Source organism: Anser brachyrhynchus, assembly GCF_964034855.1.
Source record: "Anser brachyrhynchus genome assembly, chromosome: 3".
Lineage (NCBI taxonomy): Eukaryota > Metazoa > Chordata > Aves > Anseriformes > Anatidae > Anser > Anser brachyrhynchus.
In genome coordinates this window covers 97,829,275-97,848,382 of record NC_137696.1, presented here as the reverse complement: position 1 = coordinate 97,848,382, position 19,108 = coordinate 97,829,275, and the positions used below count along the sequence as shown (strand labels likewise).

At 37.5% G+C, this 19,108-nt stretch overlaps 1 protein-coding gene across 1 annotated transcript in view; it reads right to left on the bottom strand.

Moving 5' to 3' along the window:
- The window catches only part of EYS (eyes shut homolog), a 959,435-nt gene that overhangs the window by 551,405 nt on the left and 388,922 nt on the right, over positions 1 to 19,108 (bottom strand). Inside the window, exons 21-22 of the mRNA XM_080584128.1 lie at positions 14,061 to 14,258; positions 11,538 to 11,659 (exon numbers count right to left, since the gene is read on the bottom strand). Of these exons, the coding sequence (XP_080440254.1) occupies positions 11,538 to 11,659; positions 14,061 to 14,258 (320 nt within the window). The remainder of the gene's footprint in view (positions 1 to 11,537; positions 11,660 to 14,060; positions 14,259 to 19,108) is intronic.

Sequence of the window (19,108 nt, the reverse complement as noted above, 5' to 3'; positions counted from 1 at the left end):
TGCTTCAGAAGTGTTCTTGTAATATAAATGAAAATGCTAATGTAAACATACTCTACAATAACAAGACATTTTAAAGGATTTTTTTTCTTGTTCATTTTTACTTTTGACTTACAAGATAGAAATGATCGGAAATTATTTGTTTTAAAGAAAAATTAATTTAGCAACTGTGGCACAGAAGGAAAAAAAAAAAAGGTGAAAAGGGCAAACGTTTGTTCATAGAGCAATTTAGCGTAAGAGAACCGAGTTGGTCTCAAATTAGCTAAGGCTGAACCCATGACTGATGAATGAAATTCAGAAGAGTGAGCAAGAACTTTTCCCAGTGAGGCAAACAAGTTGGATTTGCATTTGTTCTAAATTAATGAGCTAAAGCAGACAACTATTAAAAAGTTTGCCCAGTATTAAAGAGCCATTTCAGAAGTCTATTAAGCCAATTTGAGCACTTTTATTTCCAGAATCTCTCTTGTGATCACACCTTTTCAGGAAGTAACATTACCACTAGCCTGAGACCTTTGAAATTTTACATCTAATTATAGCAATTTCTATGCTAACAGGTGAGATATAATTGTGGGAATTGGTGATTAGGATGCACGTGGAAAGTATTACTTATGAGAAATATTCTGGAATAATTTATTTTGATACGATTCAAACCCCACTTTTTCACGTCCAACAGTCAACATGCTAGGCACCGAGATATGTTTTTATTAAAGTATGAACTTTGTAACATTAAAACTAACCTCTCATCAAACTCTTAAGTTATCCCGTGTGTTTAGTCCTCTGTGACAGTGTACCCCCCCTCACCCCCTGGTTAAGCAGAGCATGGGGCCTAAGCAGCTAACCATTGCGGGCAGCCGTGATGGGTACGCCCGGCCGTGCCAGCTGTATCCTGGATGCAGAGGAGACAGAGGACACACAGCCAAGGGCTGTTTGAGCAAGGCACCCCCACCCCACTCCCAACCCCAGTGCCAGCCAGATTTGGAAGAAAGTGCAACTTGAGCCAAATTTGGGAGAAACTAACATCAGTATGCAAACGTGCCCATAGGTCGTTCACCTTACCCTGTAAATAGCGAGCAGCCTGAGCCCTTTGGGCTCTCCTGACACGGCTGCGGGTGGCACGCCAGGACCTCCCCGTGGGCAGGGATGGCCCAGGCAACTTGCGCAGTGCGAGGAGCCTTGTCACCACAGGTAGTCAGTAAGGGGATCAGGAGAGTGACAGCATGCCAGCATGCTGGAATGGTGCTTTGTGACCATGCCTTATAATCTCAGCTAAGCAGCATTAAGGATTCACATAATGCATATAATCCTTTAGACATAAACTGCTGACCAAGCCTGGGACTAGGAGCAGATTCATCCTCTTCCACTCGAGGAGTTTAGAAAGCAAAGGGTCCACTCTGACCCTTGTGACTCAACGGGAGGGTTTTTTTGACGTAATGTCGCCTAACGGTTCCTTATGTAGTCTCTATATCATGTCTTTCATTTAGTGTCTTTGATCAGTAAATAGCGTCTTTTAAATAGTGTGTAATTAAGTGTATCTTCTGATTATAATCAGGTGTACCTTGCCATTCTTGAATCTTTGTTAAGTTGTATAAGCTTTGTTAAATCATTACTTTATATCAATAAATCATGTAGTTGTTTCTGTCTTCCGAGCGAAGAGCATAACATTTCCACCTGTGACACCCTGCCGGCAAAGTGTGACACCTGTTACAGCCTGTGTGATGCACGACCAATTTTGGATTCTTTTGGTCAGTGAAGGACAACTTCCAGAGTCTGAACCCATGAGAAATAAATTTCCAGCTGGTGGCACAGCGTTTTATAACAAAAGAGAGCCAGCATTAAGTGGATAGTCTGAGTGAAACTATAGCAATATGTACCAATGAGAGAATCTAATCTAGCTGGCAGTCAACACTGAACACCCCAAGGTCTTTCTAGTATGTATCAATTTAAAGTGTGCACAGACAGGCAGCACAAATTCTGGATAACTGGATTCTTCAACGTATCTTTTGTAAAAAATAGCTTATTGCATTCTCCACTGTTGAACCAGTTTAAATGTATAAGCACTGTTATTATTATTATTTTTATTTTTATTTCTTAAGAAAAATACTAGAAAAAAGAAGATCAGAATCTGGTAAAAGCATTTGTTTATCACATGGTTTGGCCATGCCCTTTCTATATAGGTGCTGTGCAGTAAAACAGTGTCTTGATTACGGACAAAGGCAAAGGCAGCTAACACAGCAGAGCTTTTCATATATTCTGACTGGGTATGTGGCACACACTATATCAGAACTGTGTATGCAAACAGAGAGAACGTTTTCAGCAAGCAGAAAGGATAATCATACAGCATGGTGATTTAGAAGTGGCAGTAAACAGCGATACAGCAAATCCTGCACATGACAACAGTTTACTAAGGACTGAGCAAAATTAGATGAATCAGCAACAAAATAATAGCTAAAATGCAATGTTTCTTAATTATTATTGATAATTAATGCTTGAAATTATTTAAGCTCAACATATATATTAAGAAAATATGCTTCTTTCTGTGAAACTGCCCTCACTAGTAAGATGAGAACCATGATAAAGGTCTTCTAAAGAAATTCCTTAGAACTTGTTTTTCTACTATGACCTTTTAACCAATACAATGACTAATTGTCATCTCTGAAGAAAAAGAATGGTGGCATCCCTCAGTAAATACAGTTCTTCCATGTTTTCCATATACATATTACACCAGGTATGCAACCAGCCATAAAAGAAAGTCTCATGTCAAGTTTTACGTGCAGCACTATCTGTTAGTGCCCATCCCTGTACGCCCTGACAAACACTTTACCAAGGTAAAAGATGCTGAAAGCTTGGTTTTCACTCACAGTTTGCTAGCAAGACACGTAGAAAAGAATTTTAAAATCTAAAGGACAGCAGATCACAGAAACTTGCGAGTGAACTTTTAAAAAAAAGAGCTAACCATTCTTTCTCTGGGCTATTTTCCATGCAGGTAAGTACCAATTACTTCCTGCAAACCTTAAGGTAGTTCTAAATAGACATAAACAACTGGACAGACCTACTAAAATGAGCAATTCACCTGCTAGTCAGTGGATGACAAGCATACGTAGATAAATGGAGTTAGCTGTTCTGCGTCTTTCGGATGAAATATTTCACATTCTCTTATTTACTCCTTTACAACTTACTTTGTTATGACAGGGACACCACAGTCTAGGCTGTATTTGACAGAGTAGAAGCTACATACAAACTTTCTCTAGAAATGCAAACAACTTCAGCCACATACAAAACTATTTCATTTTCTTGAAATAAAAAAGCAAAGGCCCTCCTACTACCTGGAGAAAATGGTTTTGTTTCACCCATGTAGCATTTATTTTGAGAGGGAAAATACTGTAATGCTTGCAAGGCTGTGTGAAGTGAAATGAATGTAGCATAGATGCATCTTTGATACTAACTTCAGGAGGGGGTTGACTTTATGGCATAACTGTCCAATGTAGCAACACAAGGCTTGCTTTTCTCAGTATCTGAGAAATAATGTAAGTTCTTGTTTCATATGGAAACAGTCTGAAGTCAATGGGAGCACTCCCAGAATCAGGCACTTGTAACTAGGAATATGACAGTCTATGCTTATATTTTCCCTTAAGTATATTAAATAATATATTTTCCCTTTACTTTTCCCCGAAGGAAATATGTTCCTAAATGTAAAGGACGTTTATGAAGAACATTTTATTGCTTTTTTTTTTTTCATTCTATTCTACTATTGAAACGGTAGCATCAGACTTTTAAGTTGGTATGCAAACAGCTGCTTTTACCTTGATGATCTAAACCGGTCTTTTGGAAGTGGAAAAATATCTTGCTGTATGTTCATTTTTATATTTTCCCTCTTAATATCACATAAGTTCTTTGCTTTAGAAATCAAAATTTCAGTACAAAAGTTTATATCTTAAACTGACCCTGTAGTGAAAATGGACAACACTATGTCAAAAGCCTTGGTATGATTTCTGAAAAAGTCAGTCAAACAAAATAATCAAAGGAACATCAGACAAGTAGCCTAAGGGCACCAAGGTATTGATAAGTCTAACACTGTTTTTAAGCTTCAGAAAGAGAATATTCAGTTGCTTTCTGGGTGCCAAAATAGTAAACTCCCTGCTGACTATGATACAGTAATTGACACAGCTGGCAGTATAGGATCAATGATTTATATTGCCAAGGAAGGATTATCAGAAGACTTGATTTTGTTTGATGTTTGATTATCAGTTTATTATAACAGCACCCAGCAGAGCCTCTAAAGTTAAGGGTTAGATGCCTCTTCCTCTATGTAGTTCTTGGAGGAGAGTTGCTAACGTAGGCAAATTTGCTTAGACTGGAAACTTGGTATCCTTGGGTAAGCTCTCTTCTTTCTTAGAAGGAGAAAAGGAGAAAACAGATGGAACCCATTTTTTATAAATAGGATTTTTTGGGGGAAACAGATAAAGGGATGAGCAGACCTGGAGTCAGACCCATTTTAGATCTTTGTTTTTCTCCTTCAATAGCAAACTTGTGAAGAAGATCTGTCTTTAAAAACTATGGATAATATTCTGGACTTTTTTTTTTTTCTTAAAAAAGATTAAAAATTTGCTTGGCAATGGTAATACATGCCAAGTGTCTGCCATAGTATCCAAAAAAACTAACCTTGGAATTAGAATTAGAATATATTATTCAGTGGCACTCTGAAGTCAACAACAATTTTTCTCTCAGCTACCCTGGTAGCAGAGCAAGGCCAGGGCTTTTCAAATATTGCTGTGAACATGTAGCATCTGTTCACACTCAAGAGTGAAAAAGGTCTACTTTATGATGACAGAAAATGGCTTGCTTAAAAAAAAAAAAAAAATCTATGTAATGACTTAGATCCATTACTTTTTCATAAAAATGTATGCCAAAAGTAAAATGCAGGAGTTGCAAAATCAGATAACTCAAAATGAAGGAAATACCAGAATTAAGTTTTCTATGATTCACTAAATTTAGCCCCTCTGCACCTCCATACCATGAAAGAGTCTTTATATAACTATATATAACTTAAAATAAATAATTTTCCATCACTTCATTCAGTGCATAAAAAAGCATGAGGATACTAGTCTGCTCTACAGTTGCAGTACAGGAAAGTATGTTTGTTTCTCTTCACTTGTATTTAGAATAATGGAAACCAGAAAAGAATACTTAGTTTTATGGTTCCAGTTGAATGTTGCCCTAAATAAATTAAAATAAATACTACGTTAGCCGAAGGTGGCGTAACCTAGCAGGTAACTTTTAATAGATAGAGTTAATTCTTCACTTTTGTTATTTCCTGAATTTTCAGTTTAAGGTATGATTTTCAGAACTGCTGAGCACTCACCACCTGCAGCTGAAGCCAATAGGTTGTGTTTTCAACGGAAAAGTACCTATTTGCAAGATGCTTAGCTTCTTCGATGACAAATATAACAAAAATACATCATGAGAAAATGAGCAATCCTGCTCTCAAAACAGGGTTTAGATGACACTTGAAATTGTCTGGCCAGAATCATATGGCTTGACTTTAGAGAAACGACTGATTGCAATAAAAACTGGTGTGTGAAATTGCAGTCCAAGAGCTCCTTTTCAGTAATTGTCCCGATGCTCACACTTATCCCACAGCAAATGGATTAATTCACCAAAATTTTACTGAAAAATAAATTTAATCTTATTTTTTTGTGTGCTGTATGGAAAAGACATATGAGGGCAGTTATGAAAGACTGATTGCAGGTCTTTGAATTTCCTCATTCAACTTATTTCAGAGTGATTTCCTTGTGGACCTATAACCGTTTGTGAGCCTCTGCTCTGTAATTTTACTAAATACAAACAATTTACTGTGTCCACTTCTCTGCAGCTAAATCTTCATGTTAGAATACCCCTCCTCTTGAGTCAACGATCTATAGGCCCGAGTCTCTATAATAAAACTGCCAGTCTTTTGATGCTTTTGAAGGTACAAACACCTCATATCCTGCCTCAAATAAAACATTAGTCTCCATACCACACAAAAATCATGGGGTTAGGGTTATGCTTTCCACAAACATGCCATTGTTCTCCAGGCTGTTCCTTACACTGTGAAGTTCTTCAGGTTTTTTCCCTGCTGTCACTTATTTTCTCTGTCCAGCCTCCTTGCTGCTGGCATAACCTAGAGCTTACACACCATCTGGGACCACCTTCCTGTTCCTTTATCACACTGATTTGCCATCTGTTCAGAAATCTCATTGGAAATCACATCTTTAGCTGCCTCTTGGTCTCCTTTTCCTCCTCTTTGTAACAATTTTATTCAATTCTGTACAGTATTTAAAATTCAATTTATGTAAATGACAACAGAAGACTTACATGCCCATGGCATTTACAGACACTTATTGGGTAAAGCTAACAATTTCCACATGTCTACAATTTCTTTCAAATTAAAGCATTTAAAACACTATAATAAATAAAACAAATAAGTTAACTGGAAAGCTAGTGAACAATTGGTCACTTTTATCTTTAATGGTTTCTGTTTTTCTCTTGCTTGTTTGCTGACTTCAAATTTGAATTAGATGAGTAAGGAATAATACATCATAATCACTTCCTCCAAGCAATGTACAATTCTGTGGATCAATGTTAAGGACATTATCCTAAATAAGTAAGTCAATAGTTAATTTTGTACATTCCAATGGCTTTGATTCAAATGGACTTAATAGAGCACAAAGGAATACAACACATAATGACCAAGTTTTTAGTCTGTGCACGACTATATTCACTAGCTCTACAGTACAAGGCAGATGAGGGACTTCTTTCACTAGGTCTTTTACAAAAACAAAAGAAAACAAAACAAAAAACCTTTATTGAAGGACTGTGGGGATACTTTTTTTTTTTTTAACTAAATATTAGCAGTAGAAGTTTCCAGAACAACTGCTGCGGTTGCTAGTTTTTTAACTGAACTTCAGCTGCTGTGTTTCTCTCTTCTGGAATGTGTAATTGGTAATCTGAAAATGATTTGTCAAACTGCACATTCACAATTTTGGCACGTGGATTCTCTCAATGAAGTCCATTTGTAAGCTTAAAGTCACATACAACTCAACTTGACTTTATGTGACCTGGGAACTGTTAACAGCTGATTGCTTGTTATATACTGCATGACATTCACGGTATATGGTCTGACCTTTAGTTCAATCTAGGTGCTATTTCAGACCAATTTCAGTGGCAGAGTTTGTTTTCTTTATTGAAACCTTAGAGAATTTCCAGTCCCACAGAAATCTGGAAATGTTTCATTGATGCAAGCCTATCTAGTCTCTGTTCTCATTTCAAATGTCAGACCACCTGCTCTTATCAGCTAGGAGGCAGAGCCTCCTGAGGCTGAGTTACTTCGTCATACCATGAGCATCTCCGGATGTTCTAAAATAAAGTTCTGGAAAGTACAGGAGATTCTGTTTTAAATGGAAAATAAGGATGGATGACAAATTTATGAAATTAGGATCATAGAATATCCACGTTGGAATGGACCCACAAGGATCATCACATCCAACTCATATGGACTCGATGTTAGTGCAAATTATGTTAGTGCAAAGACCTGACTAATTTATTCTTTTTAGGGGGTGGAAGGGGAGTAACGTAAACTATCCTTTACTTTCCATTAGCAGGTAATGCCCGGCCACTTCCTGGGAAGCAGGGCCTCAGTATACATAGCAGTTGCTTCAGAAGACCAAGGCCTTCCTAAAAAATGTCACCCCCTCCTCCTTTCCCCCTGGCTTTTGGTGCTGAACATGACATCAAAAGGTATGGAATATCTCTTTGGGCAGTTTAGATCAGATGTCCCAGATATGTTCCCTTTCAATTTCTTGCTCACCTCCAGCCTAACAAGTAAACCACAGGGTTTATTGGTTTTGCTCTTTCTATTGCCTTCCCCATCCTATGGTGGGGACAGAGTCAGTGAGCATCTGTGTGGTGCTTAGCCACCAGCTGGGGTCAACCCACCATACAGGAGTGTCATTTTTTTCTACCAATTTGTGCTGATGCATAGTTAATATAACAAGGTTATCTAGTTTTAAAGCTCTGTATTATGGTACATTACCAACACCAAAGAGGAAAAAAACCTATCACAAGTGTCTTTCTGGCAATGCTAATTGTCTCTGTCAACTTCTCACTTTGACCTAGAAAAAATGTGTCAAAGGTATTTGAGCTGTTGGACTGCAGAATGGAGCGTAGGGTTAGCCAATTAATTACTGCTGAGCCACTAAAGGGTCTACTAACATGACGGACGGTGACTTGTCTTGGTATATAGTAGCTCCTGGGTGGCTGGAATTCTTGGATGCAGTAGAAATTCAGAGCCTCCTTAAGCTGACCTAGTTGTGCTACTCAGCTGTGTACTTCACCTATCCTGATCTCATCCCATGGTCCAATTGCTTAATGCCATCCACTGCCTGCAGACCCAAGGAAAGGCTGTGAAGTGTATGGGGCAATTACAGAGTATATTTGAATTCTTTCTCACATTAAGATCTTTCGTCCTTGACTTGTATAATAAGGCAACTCTAATTTATCTTTGGAAGAAAAGCATGGCTGATAGAGAAATTATGAAACTTTGAGATGTCCATCTGTTGTTAAGTCTTTCTGGATTATGTCTCAGTTGTTCCCCATTTGTCAATTTATTACCTTTTAAAGGAGGAGGAGGAGCCCCTTAAACATTAAAAATTCATTCTCTAGGGAATTGTTATGTCAATGTGTTCTTTTACAGATATTCTGGCTGAGGAAGAAGGAACGAGTCTTCTTCCGTTTTTATGAATATATGTTAATTCATTAACCTTGTTTGTATCCATCACTGAGGAATCTTACTGTATAAAACTGCATCAATCATTTGAAATGGAAGCAGTTCAGTACCCTTTGATAGTGAACACAGTAAGAAGGAAATTGCATGCCAAATACCATCATCCTATACAAACTGAATAATGCAATCACTTAGTGACATAGTCTTTTATGTCCCTTTATGGAGTCAACATAAAAAATGAACCACATGAAAGTTATTTCATAAACTTGTACCAAAAATACTATTTTAAGTAAATATAATACAGAGAAGAGAATGAGAAAGTTTAAATATTGAATAGCAACACATTATTGTTGCTATAGCTAAATAAAGCTTCTAGTAATTTCCTATTTCTTGCCTTACAAATTACAAGCTGATACTAACTTTTAAACTGAGTAGAGCCCATTCTGTATTTGTTTTCTTTTTTTTATGAGCATAAATTCATGTTAATATTAAAAATGACAATGAACAGTCTTCCAATGGAAAAAAAAATAGGTCTTTTATGTGTACATTAAGTAACATCACAATGAGCATTTCATTTTGAATGTTTTCTATAATGTTAACAACATATGTGAACTGTGTTGAGAAAGCCACTGAAAAAGATCAAATCCAAGGTCTAAAATTACACCATGCCATTAAGTTTCTACAGTATTTATTTCCTTTAGTTAATCCATATAGGATAAATTTTTACTTTTTAATGTCAGGCTTCTTGGTCTGCATGCATCTCACTGATTTGCTGTGTCACAGTCCATCTACAACAAAATGTCACAGATCTGTGACAAGGAAGATGAGAAATGTATAGCTACTGCAGGACAAAAACAAACACAGATGAATCAAGAAAACAAGAGCATGAAAGGCGTATGAAGAAAAATCTAAAATTGTATTAAAAATTGCCAGGAGCTACCATTCTTTGTCAGGTTTAATTTTGCCTAAATAAAAAACTCCCCCAGATCAATATTACAACTCACTCAGTGAAGCCTAGTGGACATTCTTGGTGAAAAGATATGTTTATCTTATAAAGAACCCCATAATTTTGTCAATTCCTGATATTTTGTTTTGGAGGAGAAAGGTCTTGTTTTAACTTTTGCTTTTTTTTTTTTTAACTTTGTTTTTGTTTTAACTTTTTGCATTTCAATGCATCAGCTGTAGATGGGAGTAATACATGCAATGTCTACATATAAAGCAGTTTCATAATAGCAGGATAGTACATTTCTTGTGAGATTAAAATTTATTTCTGGAACACTCTCTAGCTTGATTTTAAGATGGCAATATGCATCCAGTATGAGAGCTTGAAATTTTAATTGCAGTCTAGTGTTAAAGAAATATATGCATTTGCAATAACGTCCAAAGACCAGAACAAAAGCATCACAAGCTCTGTGGTCTCTGTATCAAGCATTGAATTTTGTCCAAGGCATCTACTAATTCTTGAAGTACATTTACAAAGATTTATGCTATGCATAAGGTATTCAAACTGTGAAAAGAAGAAACAACTCTGGAAATTAGCGTAGAGAACCTGAGAAAATTCTTTTGAAGAATGTAACTTCTGTTAATGTTTAGGAAATAGTGATAGCTGTGGGTTACCACCATGATTTGTCAGAAGGAAGCGCAGTTTCTTTAGCTATGTACTAAAGAAAAAGAAAAAAGCCAAACCATCAACCAAATAAACTACACCCCACCCGCACCCCCAACAATTCTGGGCTCCTTGGATTGGAGTCAGCTGGAAATGCAGATACCTAAATATGGGTGTCTATTTCAACACTAATGCAGCCTTGAAATACAGTCAGGGGCACTACAGAGTTGTTCAGATCACCCAAAGGGGACATCTACAAGATAGGTGGCTGAATTATCTCTGGGTTGTGCTGACTGCACCATCAGGGACTCATAGTACCATTGGAGGATGCTTAGATACTTAGCTCATATATGGACACAAACTTTTAGGTGTCTTAATCTGAATTCTACACCTTGCTTTAGCATTTTCTTAATGTCATTTTCTCACAAGTATACTTGGAGAAACTAGAAGAAATAATAATAAAAAAAAAAGCCAAACATTCTTCCATTTTTTTTTAACCCCATCTAATTTCTCTTACAGTCTGAATGCTCCCAAAAGGCAATACATATATTATATGTGTTAGTGTCCCTACTGAAAACAAATTGATTCCTGACAGATTCTTGGAGGGTCTGACACAGAACATAGGTCACTTCTGGCGCCAAAGTTTATACAACGCAAATGCTTTTTCTCCTTTCCTTCCATGAAGGAATCAGTTGATAGACAGTTTTTATTTCTGAGAAGAAAGAAGTTATCTTTAACACCTTCCAAGTTTCAAGAACCAATATAACTGAAGAATTTTGAAAGGAAATGCTGAAGTACTTAAAATAAAGCCATTTTGCAGGGTAAGACACTTTTTAAGCCCCTTTGAGACTTATGTCATCGATGTAAACAAGTATTACTGTCACGGTTATAATGAGGCCATAAACACACTTGGTTGAAAACATTCTCCTCTTTTTGAACTCCTCAAATAACCATATTGACTCAACTGATTTTAAATGGTAAAAACAATCTTCTCACCCATTGCCTATATCATTATAAAGGAATAAATAATAAAAAAAGCAATGACTGGAAAGCCTAATTATAAAACTCTACAGGTGTATGGATTAAGTGGGGGGTTCAGAACTTGCAATAGTATTGCTTTAAATTTCGGGAAGAAAAATTAGATATCATTTTAATTAAAAAATATTCTGTACTAACCAAATGCAGATCAACACACGTAGAATTGTGTTCACAAGCGTTGATTATGCAGTCATCAATGTCCTGCTCACATTTCAGTCCTGCATATCCTGGATTGCACAAACAATAGAAGCCATCGACAACTGTAACAAAGATAGGAGTGTTTCAGAATAACAACTGAATGTAGTAAAATTAAGTATGTTACAGTAATGACTACCCCGGAAAATACTTGGACTGTCTTTACCTGAAAGGTGTTGACATGCTAAAAATTGAAATAAATGAAACACATTATCTCAAAACACCTTTTTAAATATGTAAACAGATTACTGCACTGCGTTTTACTTAATTCAAATGTTTTGACATAAGAATTGTAATTAATGCTTCTGAAAAGTGATGACTTCTTATAAACTGGAGAAACTACATAAGACTCTATCTTTAATATTGTGCCTGATATAGCAATGGTTAAACATTGTAATGTTTTTGTTTGCTTTCGGTGGTGGGGCGAGATTGTTTTGTTTTATAAGGAATGCCTCACATCATACAACTATATTAAAGAAAATCTTGCTTCAGTTGAAATTGGCAGCTCAACCTATGATAGATTTCCATGCTTCATTTCAATCTTATCACGCTAATGATAAGAATTCTATCTGTTTTTCATCGTTAATGATCTAAAGGGAGAGGAATCTTCAGAGTACTACATTCACATAAGGAGTTCGTGAGAACAATAATTGCAGCTCTTACAGGCCTGGATTTATTATAAACTCAAAGAGGTCCCTGGGTTCTTCATTATCTCTGAGATTTACCACAGAATCTATGTTGTCATTGTGTCTGTACACATAGCTGCTATTATATTCATTAAATGCTTTAAGTCCTTCAGAGCAGCAGCATTTTTTATCTGTTCAGAGCTTCCCACCTTCCTCAGGGTTCCACATTTCTGCAGTCAGTGTGCAGAGTGCAGATGAACTGAGACATCCATATGATACAAGTCAATTTCAGAGGCAACACAAAGACAAGCCACCCACAAAAAAATCTGGCACTTTGTTAGAATGAATAACTTTACTGCATCTCATCTAAATTCCAGTTCAAAAATCTCTCTGAACTCTGAATACAGTAAATAAAAAACATCAGTAAACATCTTGGGAAATAGTCTTTACTAGATAAAATATGAACCCACTCACCTTATTCCCATGTATGAAAACACAGAATTCTTAAAGCTCATTTATAATGATTACTATTTTTAACTAGGAAAGTATTAGGCAAAGATATATTTTGCAATTTGGGGTCAGATCTTTTAAGACATTTTGGAAAACAGTAAATTAATTAGATCTTCTGCAAATTTGTCTAAAAATTCTGAATTTCAGGGAAATTCTCAAGTCATCATTCTCATTTAGAAAGGGATATGGGGAAACTGGAGAGGGCTGCAGCAGAAGACAAGCAGGTTTGCCCAGTGCTTAAAGTATGGGACCTATGAGGAAAGGTTTTGTCAGCTAGGTTTGCTTTGTATTAGTACCTGCGGTGAAGGTTTAATAGTTAGAAGGTCAAGTAATAATAACTTCAAGAGCAGTTAAAATAACAACAACTGAATTCCTCTCAGTAATGACATGAGATATAATAAGAGGTGATGGCCAAAAATTATGACTTGGGAGATTCAGATGGGATATCAAGGGAGAAGGGAGTGGAAATCACTACAGGAGTATTGTTCCTCTGGTACAGGCTGTCCCAAAAAGTTTCTGGAATTTCTGTCCATCCTTACAGGCTTTCAAAACAGCAAGAAAAAACTGCAAGAAAAAAAGTCTGATCTGTTCTAGTGATATTAGAGCAGCTTTCTGCAGGAGGTTTGACTGTGACCTCCAGACATCATTCTCCTTTCCAACCTTCTTTCCATTCTCCTTTCCAGATAAGATTCTCTGAAAATTAACTTTTCCTTTTGTTTACCAAGCACATAAAGTGTCTGATAGGTAGTATCACACAAATCTTTCCAGTAAGTACTCCAGACATAATGGAAGAGTAATTTAGCCTGCCACCCCAAACAGAACATGGTAGAGTAATTCATCATCAGATTGCTTCTAAAGCATATAAGTATAGCTATTAGTAAGAGTCAGTTACATGATACAGGGCACTTGGAAGTAAACAGAAACTCCATTTTGCATGTTTGGTATTGAATGCAGTTTTTCGACTTGTTAGAATTGTTAGGCATATATACACTGCCTAACTGCTCTGTGAGCCCCTTTTCAGCACCTGAATATTCTCTCATCAGACTCACAGTGTAAGATATGTTTGGCTAATTTAGGTATCAAAGGAGACAGCACAAATCTCATTAAAATTTCTCATTAGCTGCAGTTCTGACCCCCTGAACACACAAACCTCAGTACCAGGATTTGAGGCAGTTTGGCAAAAATAATCCTCCAGGTACTGGCTGTGGAGCTCCAGACAAGCTAAATTTCAGTAAATTATCCACTGCTCTCCCCAGAGCAGCTCAGTAGCTACAGATGCTTCAACAGAAAGACTACTCTACATTAAAAGGAGTAACCAGACTGAACTCACTGTCATAGCAGTATCCGTGGAGGCAAGGGTTAGAACTGCACTCATTGACATTGATCTCACAGCGTGGACCTGCAAAGCCCTTCACACACTGGCACTGGAATCCAAGGGGAAAAACATCCAAATTCATTTCTTCTATGCACACAGCTCCATTCTCACAGGGATTACTGGCCTCGCAAGGCCTAAACTCACAGTTTGAACCTGAAAAGGAAAAATAACAAAGCTGTCAGTGTTTAACGAATGAACATATCCCTGCAGCTGCTGCCTATTATGAACTGTATTTTCTTTAGATCCCTGCTTAAAATTAAGTTGGAAGGTCTTAGAGATACAGATATGTATAGTGCCATGCAGAAGTATTTATTTGCTTTGTAGTATTACAAACAAAAAAGACAATTTGTATGGTATTTTTATATGACATTGGATTTCAAAATCAAAACAGTTATGTGAAATTTTATGCTTTTTTTGTTTATCCTTATCTATTAGATGGCTCAAAAAGTGTACGTAAAAAGAAATAAATTTTGATTTGTAGGTTCCTGTTACTTCTTCCTGATATTGCTATCACAGCTACCATGTAAATTGTTTATAGTTAACCCCTAATCCTGAGCATGAAAGAAATGCAAGTAACCTTATATTATTGTTCAGCTTGCAATTTGTGACTGCACACAAATTATTTTACTGAAATTATGTGTTTTTCTAATAACGAGTGGCTTCCTCCGTATTGTATAAAAATGCCTTACAATACAAAATCTCTCACAGTCTCTTTCTACTCCGTCCTAACAAACACTGTAATGTGTAACAGATTATGTACATTTATCCAGGGTAATCAAGGAATTGTATGATGGTGATCTTGGGTCACAGATGCCCTCATCTAAATTCTTAATTTGCAATAGATAGATCAAAAAAGATTAAACGGCCCTTTAAAGTTAGTCTCACTTTGTTAGCACGTAAACAAGACTGGTTCACGGTTTTCAGCAGCAAAACCTCAAAATGCTGAGGGCAGACAGAACAGAGATCAAATGGGATTGTAAAGCTGCGTCCTCTTTCCCTCAGCACTGCTGACGGCAAGTCTGCTCTTTCAGGCTGTTTCCGGCAGAGCTCGGTGACTTTCAGGGCTGCAACCAACTGTGCACAAGCTCCTCTGAGGCCCTGTGGAGCCTCCTTGCCTTTCTGGAGCTGCTGAGGCTGGGCCACGTCCATGCTGTGCTTACCAGAGGGGTTGTGTGGTGTTTGCTGTCCTTCAGGCCCTCTGCCCACCTCCCCTGAGCCCATGCTCCAGCTCTGGCTGCCCAGCCGCTCCTTCCTCCTCCCCCTCCTTCTTCACTAACCTTGGTGTCTGCAGGGTTGTTTCTCTCATGTTATTTTTCCTCACTCCCCTCTCACACAACTGCTGTGCAGCATTTCTGGCTTCAGGGGCCAGCCATGCCCTGCAGCAGGGCCACTGGAGCCGTCTGAAACACAGGGCAGCCATGGCGTCTCCTCAGAGGAGCCCCACTGCCTCCAGCTACTGCCGCCTGCGTGCTTGCACTCAATCCATAAGGTAAGCCATATTTTGTGACATGAATAATAGTCCTGAGAATTTTCAATATCTTTTCAGACTCGAGATTTCAGATGGGAATTCCTGACGAGGAATTAACCAGTCAGACTCACATTTATTATATATAGGCTTAGTATTGGCATCAGTCAGCAGAACCCACGTATCTCCTCCTTTGCTCATACTGACATTGTAGACAAAATTTTGTTGGACTGTTCCCTATTGGTTGCCTTCCTTTGTTACAGGGATTGCTGATCACATAGTAGCCCACGGGCTATCAACAGGTCTTCTTCATAATAATGAAACACGTGCTCTCCAAAATGTCAGCAGTATTTTTGGTGAGCTGAATCCTCACTGTAAGGCGGAGTAAGCTAAGGGCTGAAATCTCAAGGCTTCTGATAGCAAAAACAACAAGCAGGAACAGAATTGGGATAAAAAACAACAACAACAAACAGAATACACATCCCTCTGACCCCAGCAGTGATGCTGACGGAGGAGAAAAAGCATGGCCCAAGTTCTTCCTGTCTTTATGCCACCAGCGGTCTCTCCGATGCAGGGTGATTCTGCCACAGGCAGTTGACAATTATGGAATTCACTGAGATTGCATAGCAAACGCTGCCATATGGCACATTGATATTTTGCCCTGACGTTTTCATCTTTATATCAGGACAGCTTGACATGGGTGACAACCCTGCTGATTCCTAAAGTGGAGTGCACACCCACATGAATAAACTTAACACATGGCTCACAATGGTAAGTGGAACTGTCAGATGACCCAGTAATGCAGTACTTGTTTTTCTTTTGGGTTGATGGAAAAAGCATTAAACAGATTTGCCTGTCCTTTTACATGACAAGTGTTTTGGGAGGTAGACATTTCTGGTAGATAAAGCAAGGGCATGCCACATTGCATCAATTTTCTGCTACTGTAGTATTCTCCAACGCTGGATACCAACTGCTTTTTGGATGAGAGCATAACAGAATCTTGGTGAACAGTTGGAGAATAATCAGAAAAGAAACAGTGAGGGTGGATGTCCTAAATGCCATATTACTTACAAATATTTGTCTGGTATAAATAGGACTGTGCACGGATCTGTCATATGAATGCTAATGAATCTATAACCTTTTAACCTCATTATCTTGTGGCCAAGTTTAATGAATTAACTATATATTTTAGGAAATTATTACTTTTTTTAAAAAACAAAAAAAAAAACAAAAACAACAACAACAAAAAAAAAACCACCAACTTTCAATATACTTCCAGACCTCTGGCTTCTATGAATGCTTTTTTTTTTTAATATATATTTTTTCAACATTTTGCTGATTCAGTAACATGTCAGGTTTCTTCTGCATTTTCTTCTATACTGTATGTGCACTAACACTGTATCCTTAAATGAAGAGTAGCCGAACAACCAAAGAGTAGCCGAACAACTTTGGGCTGGTCTCAGTGCCTCTAAGAGACAGTGGTCTTCAAAGATCTATGGATAAAAGTGTATGTTTCTTACTCAGAAACTCATAATTTATTTTAAGCATCAGGTGAAGATGCTATCTCAAACAATATTTCTGAGATGATTTTTGGAAATATTTGGAACGTAGCAGGTTCAATGTGAACAGACTCAGACAGTAAGGTACCAAGGTAATCTGCACTTTCATAAACTTATTTTTAACAAATATTGACATATTTTTATTCTCAAATCCAGTAAATGATGATAAGTTTTGTTGTTGTTGTTGTTATTTTTTAATGAAAGCCTGAGAAGATGTCTTTCACTGTGCACATTGAGAAAAGGAGCCTTATTCTGTCTTCTCTATTAGTTCACATTAAATAAATGGCAGGCTGCTGTTTGGCCCCCATGAAACTGTCTCTTCTCCAGGCTGAGCAAGACCCCCTCCCTCACTGGTAAAAAAATATCATGAAAATGTCATTGAGTATCTCAGAATTTTCTATGCTGTTGTTATATCATTCAGCAGCAGGATCTCTTTTTTCTTATCCTTTCTTCTGTTACCAGTAGACCTTTGGATCTCTTTCTTGTTGTCCTTGAGTTGCCTTGCTAGTCTCAGCTCCAGCTGTGGTTTAGGTTCCCTAATTCTGTCCCTATATGACTGGATGCCTTCTGGGTAGGTAGCTCACTTTCTGTACATATCCTGTGCTGTTGAAGCTCAGTCAGGAATTCCCCACTTGTCCATTCTTCTGCTTGAGTTCCTGCACATTGGAAAGAACTGTGCTTTGAGTTATCCTTCAGGATAAATCAGCGGGCCCAAGATACATCAGTTTTCCCTTTGGTGCAGCCTCCAATGGGAGCTTGCAAAACAGATCCCTGAACAAACCAGTCAGCTCAGTGATGCCCAGGGTCATTATTCTGCTGCTTTCATTTCTCACTTCTCTTAGGATTATGAGCTCCATCATCTCACTGCCACTGTTGCAAAAGCTGTTTTTGATCTTTACATCCCAAACTACCTCTTGCTTATTCACAAATAGAAAACCCAATAAATTATATCCCATATTTGGCTTGCCCTGTGCTTGTTTCAAAACACTGTCCCCAACATGGTCCAAAAATTTCCAGTCTTGTCACATTGTCTTTCCAGGAAATGTCAGGGTCATAACGTCGCAGTGAGAAATAGGGCCTGTGTTCATGAGGCTTTTTTCCAGTTTCTTGAAGATGGCTTTGTAAACTTTTCTGGATAAAGGTGTCTACAGCAGTGCAATATCTCTTTAAATGGTTGCCTTCTCATCCTGCCCCACTGAGTTGAGCAGTACATCACCGTCTCACACTGCCGTAACCATATCTGCTTATACAATACTAATTTTATGTAGTGTTCTAAACAGTTTTTTTTTCACTGCCTTCTTTTAAGCCACCTTCACCTTAAGCCACTTTAACTGGAAATTCAACCTCTTTTCTTCCCACACAGTCTTCTTGCATATCCCTGCATGGAAAATCTTTCTCAGCTATGGAAAATCTTTATTTGCCACTGAAGTGGCTAAGATTTCATTCATATTAAACTAGAAGGTTGGAAAAAGAATAAGACAAGAAAATAAGAAGATTCTTTTACGTACTTGGCCTCTTCCCTTGACTCAATTAATTTTAACCTTCAGTGTTGAGAATTAATAATGTAAAAGACTCTTCCCACATTCAGAAGATTACAAATGTTTATATTATTTTCAATGCAATACTGAAAACCATTCAGTAATAAATAATTGATTAGTTATGCTAATCAATACAAGTAGCAAGAATGCAAGGAAAGAACGTTTGCTGATTTAAAGTAGAATTTTTGGAAAAGGGCATATCCAAACAAAGATTAAAGTTGGATGGTACCAGGTGGTGGTGGTTACATGTTAGTGAAATGAATGCCCTGCTGCTGTTGCTGTCATATCAGCATTTTCTACAAAGCTGTAATTGTATGGTTAAAGCTATTTGGCTAAATCAAGCAACAAACAGACTACATATGCAATATTTCTTTATTGAAGTAGATCTATCAGAATGACTGCTGCATTTTCTCTTGTTTTAAAATAAAATATTTGCTAAAA